At 31.2% G+C, this 12,211-nt stretch overlaps 1 protein-coding gene across 2 annotated transcripts; it reads right to left on the reverse strand.

The window, feature by feature from the left end:
* Window positions 1–462: 462 nt before the first annotated feature.
* On the reverse strand, window positions 463–11,976 carry LOC106072848 (dual specificity protein phosphatase 19-like). Of its 2 annotated transcripts, none has more exons than XM_013233297.2 (3): window positions 11,907–11,976; window positions 8,039–8,426; window positions 463–6,183 (listed from the first exon to the last, which is right to left on the reverse strand). In XM_013233297.2, exons 2-3 carry the CDS (start codon window positions 8,277–8,279, stop codon window positions 5,780–5,782), a joined length of 645 nt encoding a protein of 214 aa, XP_013088751.2. In that variant the 5' UTR covers window positions 8,280–8,426; window positions 11,907–11,976; the 3' UTR covers window positions 463–5,779. The 2 variants fall into 2 exon arrangements, with proteins under 2 accessions (XP_013088751.2, XP_055877313.1); XM_056021338.1 differs by having other exon boundaries at window positions 11,879–11,945.
* Between the last annotated feature and the right edge of the window lie 235 nt (window positions 11,977–12,211).

Below are 12,211 nucleotides of genomic sequence, written 5' to 3' on the forward strand. Positions count from 1 at the left end.
CAAAAATTGTTTATTGAAAAGCATTAGGATATTAATGACTCCAATACATAGTAATTGACAATTAGTAATTGACTAATTTTAGAGGTAGCTTTTTAAATTTGAAATTAAAGATGATACAAGTGGTTTAGTTAGAAAAAAGTAAATTTATTTTTTTCCCATTTCTTTTCAAAATGAATTAGAATTTAAAATTTTTACATGGTACTTAGGTCTTTTTTTTTTTTCAAAATGAAAATTTTTTAGAAAAAAATATTTTATAGAAAATTGATTGTTAATTGTTTAATCGTTCAATATCAATTATAGTCTACCTCTCAAGAGTAATGATTTTGTGCATTTGTCACATTTTCCATGTTGAACCTGGCAGCCCCATTTGGTTTTTGTGTGTCCCCCCTGAAGTAACGCTGTAATCATTTTACAGTTGTTGTGCTTTACTGTAGATCTTTCAAACTTGGGGTCATTTGATACAAAATGGCACATGCAGCTTTTTTTTTTTTAAATATATTTGTTGATCTGTTATGTATAAAATTATATAAATCTATATTATGTATACATACTTATAAATAGATTTTACTATTTTCTTAGAGTTGATCACACACTTTGTACAAAATTAGAAAAAAAATTCCAGAAATTCCTTACTAAAAGCAAACTAGTTAGGTTTTAATTGAAAATGTTTGCACTGTTGAGCAAGAAATATACTTTTGGGTAACCATGTTCAGATAACTCAGTATTATGTTGCTGATTTGTGTTAATACACACATTTTTTAATTATTATTTTTTTGTTTACCATAAATTTCAACACAATTGTAAAATGCTGAAAGAAAACAAAAATGTCAATGTAACAAAAATGGATGTTTAAATATTGTGTTTATAATTGTATTTTCTCCCATCACATATCCAATGAATGTTTTAAAAACTCTGTAACTGCTGTTCATTTTTATAGCTGAAACATTTATTTCTTAGTTCAGAACAACATACTAATGTACTGGCTTAAAAAAAATATATTATATTATGGTTACAATGGAATGAACAACATTGAAGGTGAGATTATTATGTTTATTAAGGTTCAACAATGGCTGATTTTCTGTAGTTTTTATTAATTAAAGTTACAAATACAACATTTTATTGAACATAATTGAATATTATATTGAAAGCATATTAAATTTGTCACAAGTAGTCTCTAATGTAGACTTACATCTGTTGTGTTATAATTTTGTTATTTCTGGATTGAAATAAAATGTAGCTTATACACATTTTGAAACTGACTTCTTAAAATGTGGATAAATTGTAAATAAGATCAAGATTGATCAAGTTTAATTGAATTTAAACCATCTAAAGTAATTAACTATAAAAACATCGCCATGCACATGTATTGCATCATTTTACCGCACTATGATTAAACACACACATAAATAAAGAAGTCACAGATATTAATATAAAGAAAAGATATAAATTATTGTACATAATTAAGTTCAATAACGTATTCACCATGGGCATTAAAAAAAAAAAAGAATTACAATTTAGTAGTGAAGCCCAAATGCTGTAAATACCTCTCCATCTATTCTACCGGTATTTAAAACTAAAATACCAACACCATTGCAGACTCCTTAGCCCACCAGGGAGGGCAAACACCACCCACGGTCACTGTGAGTTTTCACTATGCTCTGGCTATAATTCTTAAAACAAAAATTGAAAAGTGGTTTGAGTGCTGGGACAAGTCCCAAAAAGCCGTGGAGTGCATGAGGCGCCCTGACCACACTTCCCAGTGGTGGAGGCTGTCCAGGCCTGAGCAAGCTGTTATAGCACAGTGCAGGACAGGCCATTGTCCTGTTGGCTCATATTTCTCATGGCAATGGCAAAATTTTGACTCACGGTTCCCACGCTGCGGGGAAGAAGAGGAAACCGTGTCTCATAATTCTTTTTGAGTGCCCCAGACTTGCTAATCTCCTTCTCGACAGGTCTGGGAAACCAAAAATTCTCGACCTGTATGGTGACATGTATGCACTACGCAATACAGCAGGGTTTCTGTCCAGGGCTTTTGCAAGAGAGGATTTGAACCTCTCAAGCCCTCTTTCATATGGAGGTTGATGATGATGGGTTTCGCCTGCCAAGTAGTTCACAGTGGCAAACTGTCAGAGGAATTCCAAGTCATAACAGGAGTCAAACAAGGATGTCTTCTTATACTACTCCTGTTCCTTCTAGTATTGGATTGGGTCACAAAAGAAGCTTACACTAATTCAGGGAAAAGAATGCAATGGATTTCACACAAAAGCTGGAGGATCTGGAATTCGAAGATGACATGGCACAGACTACAAGATATGCAAAAAAAAAAAGGTTTCAGTTTGAAGTGAAGTAGGAAAAAAGAGTAGCTTCAAAATAAACCAATCAGAAACTAAAGTACTTTAATAATAATAATAATAATCTTTATTAGATCCGTAAGGAAATTTTTCTTACAATTTGTGCATTACACCAAACAAAAAACATTATAACTATAAAAGTGTACATTCACACCAGACTCACTCATAATGGAGACTTAGAACTGGATTCTCAAACCATAGACCAAGTACCTTGGGAGTGTAGTCAGTGTATCATGTAGAACAGATGAAGACATTAAACGTCGGAAAAATATAGTGCCTCAGACATTTACACACCTTAAACCAACCTAAAAATCTCCCCACATCTGTAAGAAGACTAAAATTAGAATCTTTAAATGTTACAGACCTTCATCAACAGATGTCTAAGAAATATCTTGAAAATACACTGGTATGACAAAATAGAAAACATCAAACTGTGGGAAATGGGTGGACAGAGAAATATAGAGGTGCGAATCTTAGAGAGAAAGTGGAGATGCATTGGTCACACCCTTAGAAAAGATACCACCAAGAGAGCTTGATAGGCTTTAGAGTGGAACCTCAAGGGCAAAGAGACAGAGGAAGACCAAATAGAGCGTGGCGACGCAGAGTACTAAATGAAACCCAGAGGACAGGAAAGAGATGGCAAGCCATAAACCATTGAGAGTGGCATGTTTTTACTGAGGAGGCCCTATGTTCCACGGAGAACACAAAGGAAAGAGACACTTTCCTCTGCTGCGCTGCCTAGCGTTAATAAGACTTCAGTAGTCAAATGGCACACAAAAAAAATTGGAGTGAAGCCTTTTCGGCATTTGGACTTTCAAAGCAGATAATTCACCGGACAGCTCATGCAATTAAGTTGTTACCAAATGAATTGCATACGATTCCTCCTGGACCATGCCATGATGGTCAAGAGAGACGCATAGGTCACTTACTATCCCTTCATAAAAGTCCTCTGCAATGTGCAATCCAGAGGAAATTCTCGATGCTCTATCTCCCAAAACAGGATCCGAAATAAAAAAAATAAGTTTGGACTAACACAAGTCCAATGGAATAAATGGAAAGTAAATGAATGCAGATTGTCATGAACAATAGCATTGAGCTTAAAATGACCAAAACCCCAAATCCATAAACTTAAGCTTATTACTTTTGAACCCTTGCCTGTCTAGGAGTTGTTACACCTAGACATTTGTTGAATCCGACAACCTAAAACTGGGTTTGCATAACCATGTGAAACACTACACCGATCTTTAATCTTCGGAATCAAAGGCAATGCTAATAAGTTATGACTGGATTTACCATAATCATTAAGTGCCAGTCTAAAACTAAGAATATATTATTGTAAATTCATTCATACTGGTATCGTATGAAACAAATTGGTAATTCATTCTTACAACAGCTATATGTGTTACTAGGATTAGAAACAAAATAAAATAGTAAGTGCAACAATCAAAATTATAAGTATAAATTCAATAAAACAAAAAATTATTACTTATTTATTTATGGATTTTCATTCATTGGCCATGACTTTTTGGTTGCATTTTTTTTTTGGTTTAGAAAAATAAGGCACTCATTTTAACTAAAAATAGTCTTGTTGTAATGGCTTTCACTTCATTGGTGTCATGAAGTCATTTCTCAAGAAAATGAGACACTTTTTGACATGTCTCTTAAATATACCGGTATTTAGAAGTTTAATAAATTAAATACATAACTAACTAACTAGTGTATATATAAAATGTAACCTTTCTACCATTCAATTTTGAAATAGTACCCATCAATTTAATTGTGCAACCTGCATTGAACTATAAGAAATTCAAAAGCTATTTACAATGCATTCAAGAAAATTAAAAAAAAAATAAAAATCACTGGCTTGTAGATGACATATTCTTTGTTTACATTTGATATGTTATGAATAGCTTTGGTTGCAAAAGGCTACACAAAATTACTTCTGATCCAGGACATGACAAATTTTAAGACTTCTGTTAGCTCCCGAAAACAATAAATTAATTAATCTATAAAATTATCAATTAATGAAACTAGGACTATATATTTTATAATTTCTTAAAATTGCTTAGTGAATGAAAAGCAATCTGACTTTACTAAAGCCAAAATGAAAAGAAAATGTCAAGATTGTTGTTTAATATGTACCTTTTTACTCTTTTGTATTGACCAAGGCAACAACAACAATTAAAAAAAAAGAGATGAGACATTTAATGTATTCCATTTAAACTATGAAAAGAATTTACTTTGATAACATAACAAAAAATGGCTTAAATATTATAGTAGTTCATTATTCCTAAGTGCCCTTTGTAATTACAAAAGCTAATAAAAGTGAGGGTATAGAGCACTTAAAATCCATAAAAGTATTAAAAAGTGTACCAAAAACATCTGATCTATATTTGCAATTTACAATAGCTCTAATTTTCTTTTTTTTTTTAAAGTCTAAATCAAACTTTTCATATCAATAATTATTTTTATATGACATTTATTATATATTAATTCTATTTATATTTTAATTATTAATTTTGGAATTCTTACTAAATTATTGCTACAAATATTTTATTACATTTGATAATGGATGCATTACAATTACTGCCAAATGAAAATGTGATAACAAAATGTAATCATTTTCTGGTCTTAAGCCAACATTACCAGCATGGGGGAATAGATAAAAGCTCTGAATAGGTTATAACTCATTTAGCATCACATAAATAAGAGAATAAATGTTTTCATTTCTTCAATCATAACTTGCCTAGATATAAAATTATTGATCTTATTTACCAGACATTAAAATATTTTAACTTCTTCATTTTGTAAGTATAAACATAAAAATATACCATCACAATTAATACTGCATGGTTACAAATAATTATTAGAGCTTATTAAAAAAAATATTAAAAAAAAAAAACAATATGTATTAAGAGCATTGCTTTTAATAATTTGTATTAAATGTAAATGCAGGTCTATAAACAATCTTATTAACAAGAAATTGCTTTAAGAAAAAAATAGTTCTATGGGAATTAGCTATAATATAATGGTTGTTCAGTGTTTTACCATGCAACTGGTGTGGTACATTTTAAGGTTCATGAAAGTACTGGATGCATGAACTCTTAGAAATAATCTACTAATCATAGGGATGTACTAAAATCACACAAACAAAAAACTTCAAAGAAGTCATGAGCTTGCTTGCTTTAGTATCTTACACTAAACAGGTCACTATTAGGGAAATGTGTTCCAATAAAAACAAAGTTCGTTACAATCCTAATTAAAAAAATAATAAAAAAAGAAATTACATTAAATGTATCAGTAACTAAATTTAACTCATTAAAATGTATTAGCTACAGCCCATTAAAAAAAAAAAGATCAATACATTTATTAATCATTCAACTTATAAAATTACAATAATATCAATATGGCACAATCCATTTCAAGATTTATGAGATTTTTGCATAAAGGGTATCATAAAAATTCTGAAGTTGAATCATAAATCCAGGATTTGGACAAATAGCTGGACGTTTTGAACGAAGAAATGAAAATGCTTCATTAACAGTCATTCCCTCTGTTTTAATTAAATATGCCATTACAATGGCAGCTGACCTTGAAATGCCGGCATTGCAGTGAACAAGAACACAACCATTAGCTTTGAGGGCCTCATCAATAAAAGTGATGGCATTTTGAAAGTCTTGTAGTATTGGATACTCTGGTAGGTCCCTTAGGTCCAGTGTTTTGTAAATAAACAAGTCCGGAAATAAATTCTCTACCCCAGATGCGACATTAAGAATATGTGTGACTCTGTGATGTTTAAGTGTGTCAAGGTCATGTGCCACATCTTGTGATCCTGTAAGCAGCACACAAACAATTAACATATTATGCTAACAAAATTAATCAAAATAAGGTCAAAGGTTCTCAAAAAAAAAAAATATAAAAAAAAAAGTGTCAGCATGCGAAATATTGATGTTAATAAACTTTTTTTTTCTAAAAAAACTATGTATTTTTTATTATAAAACATTTCAAAATGTTAGTTTTAAAGCTGCTCCCAAATAAAAATAACAATCACTTTAAAATGTACAACTAGCATTCTTAAAACTACCAAAAGAATGTAGGTTTTATTCTGAAATAGGACTTCAGATAGACAAAGCTAGTCACAAACACAATAGAAACATGACAAAAAATGTATTTGAATGAAGCTCTTCATTTTTATGTATAAATTAAAAAAACTTTTTAACCGGTTGGTCCCCATTATCAAGTTAATTAAAAAGAAATCTAGATATACACCCTAAATCTTTTTTACAAATAATGTGTGTAATTAGTTTTAAAAACAATATATATGAACTTTTTTAAACCAAAAGGACCTATTTCAAGCATGATGACAAAATCAGAATCAATTCAATAGTGAAACTATTCTTTGAGTCTTTGAGAAACTATGAGAACAAAATCTTTTTTTAACCTTGTTTTAGAAATTGTTTTAAATTATGTATTCCCAAGAAATCATTGAATGGTTGATCTTTGTATCCTTGTTTTAAATTAGAGCCAGAATCTAGATCAGTTCAAAGTTTATGTTTATGGAATTATTTTTCTTTACAGATATGAGCTGGGGGGAGGGGGGGGGCTGAGAGGTTAAGCGCTTGGTCCTGGTTTCAAATCTATGTGAAGACAGGGATTTTGAACTTCAGGATTTTTAGGGGGCCCCTGAGACCAACCAACTTTAATGGGTACCTGACTTTAGTTGAGGAAAGTGAAGGCGGCTGGTCATATTGTTAACCGTTGGCCAAAGAAACAGATGACCTTAACATCATTTGCTAACATCATTTGCATGGTCTGAAAGTGGAACTTAACTTTTTTATTTTTGTTTATTTTCCATGTTTCAGATGTTCCTTCAGAAATTAAGGGGTGGGGGTGACAGGAAGGATCCTAACAGGTTAAGTCCAAGGACCACCGACAGACAACAGTCCAGAGCACATACCACACAACCAAGCAGCCTACTACAAGGCCATTTTATTTTAAGAACAAAAGAGTATGTGCCTCAGAAGCCCAAATGCAGTTGTTAAATTTGTTTAAAGCACAACAAAGGCAATGTTGAAATCAGATTTTCAAAAGCAATTTTAGTTGTTAAGATCTACCATAACATGAAACAAAAACAGAAGCAGTTTTTCTTAGCAGACACCAATGACAAAATGAATTATTTATTTTTTTTTATTTTGTTAACCCAGGTTAAAATACACTATTAGACATGAGGAAGCTTCCTAGTGATGTGGTATTATATTCTCCAGAATGTTCTTACGATGATTCAGAGTTTGAGTCCAGCCGGCTGCCATCCTCTGCACTTTCGCAAGAGGTCTGGACTTGAATGTAATAGTATTTATCTCTGAAAGATAACCCAAAATGTAAAGAAAACAAAACAAAATTTCCAGGAGAAAAGCTGGTTTAACCAAAGAAAGGAGTGGACAAGTTTATCTGTGCTTTGCTTTTGAAGTTATGATAACCTTATTTTCCCATCATAGTAGCTTCACAGCCCAAGTGAAAAGCCAAATCATTGTAACTAATTCAGCAGAATATACATACAGTTTTTCTAAGTGTTTTCTCTCTCCTATGTCAGTAAGAGTATATACAGTGCAGAAACATGTTCTCTTACTTTGCACTTTATCTAAGAGTAACTTGAAATAAGCTATAAAACAACTTGTATAAAAACCTACCCATTATTAGACCATCTCTAACTTCTGCCACTTGCAAGTCTTCTGACCAATCTACAACGAAGCCATGTTGACTGGAAGTAGATGGCCTTCGATATAAATTACCCTCTTCATCTTTCCCTTCAATAATTCGACTGCCATCAGGATTTGTAATAAGTGTTTCAGTTTTGCGCAAAGCATTTCTATCAAACAGTTTTAAGTCATTTAGGCTTAAAGGAGATGGTTTAACTCCATGACCTGCCATCTCAAATAGAAATATGTAATGGCAGGTGTCAATTTAATTATTTAATAGGAATAGTTGTTGAAGGATTTTCATAATAGTAATTACAAATAAGAATACAATGATCTTGAATATATTTTCTCAGTGAAGCAGAGAAAGTTATTTTATAATCTGAAGAATAAAAAAAAGAATATATATTTATATATATAAAATATAATTAAATATATATAGCGTAAGTTAGCAAAAATGTTAGTAATAAAAAAAAATGGCATTACAAACGGAAGATTAAAGAACAATATGTAACCTCATGGCTTTGCAGAAGTAGGTGAGAACAACATACTTTATTACATATAAGCACCAAAGCTGATCTTGTTTATGAATGTGAATATACCATGTGCCACAGTTTTTTTGTGTTCTATGGTTGTTCTCTATGCCACTAGAGTAAGTAGAGTAGAGAGGAAGAGAAGGGGGACACCACCTAAAATTTTGATTAAACATCTACAAGTACAAATGGTCTTTACCAATATCCTTGATGTGAGGCCAAGTGGCCAAGTGGCATAAGCCAATTGTTCAACTTACTCAGATGAAGGGGTAATTTGGGCTTGAGTCCAAAAGACAATATTTGCAAAGGTAATAAGGAAAACTTCCCTCTTTCATGTCCAAAGAGCTCACACTGTGACTGGGCACACTAGGGCCATGGAATCATGCAATACAAGAAAATTGCTCTGATGAGAAAAAGGGGGAAAGATGATGATGCCAGAACCAGGTGGAACTAGTCTGACTGTAGTGTCACCATAGCATTGGTGTGACATCAGTTACAAGCAGCAGCACAGAAGTGGGAGATATGTGGAATATGGAATGAGAGATGACAAATTAAGTGTTTTTTTTTAGAATTATTAACTCAAGGCTATAGCAATACTGTTATATGATCTATAAATAAATTAATATATATATATATATATATATGTCTATATGATTGAGTATATCATTATCGTAATGATCATAGTATATCATTGTTCACCATAATTATTCATATGAACTAGAGACATCTGACATCAACCGAACAAGTTAAGCTCAGTTGCCGACATTTTTTATGTTTGAATTTGTGTATCTCCGTAAGGATTAGACCTAGAAAAAAACTGATTGTATCTATGAAATCCTCATCCATTTGTCTTAAAAAGTAGATATATTTTATTGTATTATCGTTAAAATTAGATTTGATGTTTAAGTGGGTCAGGTCGATGCTTTCAAGAGCTTAAAGTTTTGAACATTTTTCTAGCGCTACCTTCAAGAATCGAACATCATAAGAAACTCTCGAACACATGACAAGTATGGTGTTTTAAAAGCGTTATAATCTTAAAATTTTGTAAAAAGTATGATGTTTCAAAAGTGTTATAATCTTTAAATTGTGTTATTTATATCATTTTCTTTTTACGCCATGTCAAGACAGACAGATTTTAGTCATTTTCACATGCTCCATATCAAAGGTGCCGCTCCATATCACCCAAACTAACAATACACATAAGTAAGGTGCTAAGCCCAGTAACGCATTACCGACATATTACCGTACCGGTACTGACCGTTGGTACTCAATTGATGGCTCCACCTCCTTTCCCCTCAACATTGTTCTTACTACAACTTGAACAATGTTTTGGAGGGGGTGTAGGCAGAATAAGAGAGTGTTTGTGTGTTATTGTTATTATTTTATTAATTTGTGATGACATTATTATCTGTTTCAAAGGAGTGTCTTAGTAGTGCATTATGAGCTTTATGGCAAAAAAAAAAAAATTATAATTTTATAGACCTGGCGCCACATGTCTAGATCGAGAAGCACAACTGACTCTATGTATTTGAGGTTGACGTCACATTTTAATGGTCAATCAATTATTGATGATCTCTTGATACAGTGTCTTGACTGTTCCCCCCCCCCTTTTTTACCTGCCAAAGACATTTACATTTTAAAATAACCATATCTACATTCTATACCTCCCACTTTCCTTTTATTAAAATATGTTCACATCAAGCACATGCACTAGGTATTGGGTTATAACACATAATTCAGAACTTAATAGAATGGGGTATCTAAAAAAAAAAACACAACTGGATATATATTTTAGTTATGTGAGCCCATCTTCACGTTATAATTTTAATAGCATAAAAGAATATGTATCATAAAATCAAGATTTTAAAATGGGTACAATTTGTGCATATCGATGTAAATCTATTTACTTTTTAAAAAATAGCACATTTACAGTAAACCACAAATAGCTGATACAAATTGTAACACATACGTAATTTATATCTGTAGTTTGCATTACATTATTTTGAAAAATAACAATAAAAAAAAATATAATTTAAATATTTTGTCTTTTTGAGTTATATCCCTTTGATGTTTATTTTTAACATTAAAATGGTGTTCGATTCTTTACAAAGCGTAGATTGCTTACATCATTTGAACACTCCTTATTTAAACCTCAATTTTCATGTTTGGGTAGCAAGGGGCAGATTAAACAAATAGTTGCAAATATTTTTCAGCCTAATTAGAAGCATAGTATATAGGTTTTGTTGAGCTGAAGCATCATTGGCATTAGAAAATACCCTTAACCCGTGACACACTTCACTCTTCCCAAGAGATAAAGAAAAGTGATGTTTTTATACCAATATTACCAGTGCACTTTCAATATAAGTAAAAAAAATTATCCTTGGGTGAAAATGAAACTAAATATATCTAAACTATAAAGAAATGGACAATGCACAATAGGAATGGACTAGTTTCGTCATAATCAAATAAAGGAGAATTTTTAAAAATACAGTGGGGTGTTCGAGAAGTACCTTAACTTGAAGGTGTTCGATTGATGTCAGTTATTATATAGTCTCGATATTTTAAGATATGTATTTTTGTTTTTTGGCACATCTGCATAATGTAGCCTTTAGGTCATGTCGTGCCCATTTTAAGATATGATGAATATATCTATGATATATGAAAATGATCAGATCTACTAATCTGTCACTAGTGTCACTGACTAATCTAAAAACTAGTTCTAGAGTAATCTAGATCTATTTAATTATATCTAGAATATTCTAGATTAGAATATAATATTAATATATTATATATTATATTCAATATGATTAGAAGATCAGATATAATTATCTAGACTCTACCGTCAGCCTACGTCTCTAGCTAGAATTTGTACAAATACTCCTTCTTCCCTAGTGCTATTAGAGCATGGAATGGGTTGCCTGAGCTAGCCAGGAAAACCAGTGACTTGGCAGAATTTAAGTCATTGGTTAATATGCATGACTAAATGCATGACGCGTAGGACGTAATCATCTTCTTTTTTGAAGTAACGTCTGTATTATATAAGATAAGATAAGATAGAGTCACTAGACTAGAGTTAGAGTAGTTAAGACTTTTAGTTAAGAGTAAGACTAATAAGAGTAAGAGTAATCTTAAATCTAAATCTAGACTTAATTAGACCCTAGATCAGATGTAGACTTTGACATTTTGTTATGTTCTTATTTTAATATTTATAAATCTAGAATTTCTAATTTCTAGATCATCTATATATTCTAGATCTAAACTTTCTATTAGTCTACTAGATCTAGAGTATAAATAAAGTAACCTAGGCTAGATTCTAATAATGAACACACATATTGTGATAATTTAGTAAGTGTAATCTATAGATCTAGATCTAGTATTAGATTATATGATTATGATATATCTAGATACATTCGCAACAAGTAATTTAAAAAGCAGAAATAAATATAGTGTTCAAAGTATAGAAGTGAAAGAAACCCATTTTAAATAAATAAAAATTTAAAGCTATATTTAGATCTATATATATATATAGATATAGATCTATATGGTTGATATATTTAAAAATCTTGTTAGATTTGTGCTTAATAATTTAAATATTACAGATGAGTTGATGAACAAAAAAAAATTATGTTCAATA

The sequence above is a fragment of the Biomphalaria glabrata genome, chromosome 1 (genome assembly GCF_947242115.1).
Source record: "Biomphalaria glabrata chromosome 1, xgBioGlab47.1, whole genome shotgun sequence".
Taxonomy (NCBI): domain Eukaryota; kingdom Metazoa; phylum Mollusca; class Gastropoda; family Planorbidae; genus Biomphalaria; species Biomphalaria glabrata.

Coding starts and splice junctions, on each gene's coding strand:
- LOC106072848 (XM_013233297.2), bottom strand. CDS start 8,279: ATGGCAGGTCATGGAGTTAAACCATCTCCTTTAAGCCTAAATGACTTA. Junction 6,184..8,038: donor TAGAGATGGTCTAATAATGG/GTAGGTTTTTAT, acceptor TGCTGCTTACAG/GATCACAAGATGTGGCACAT.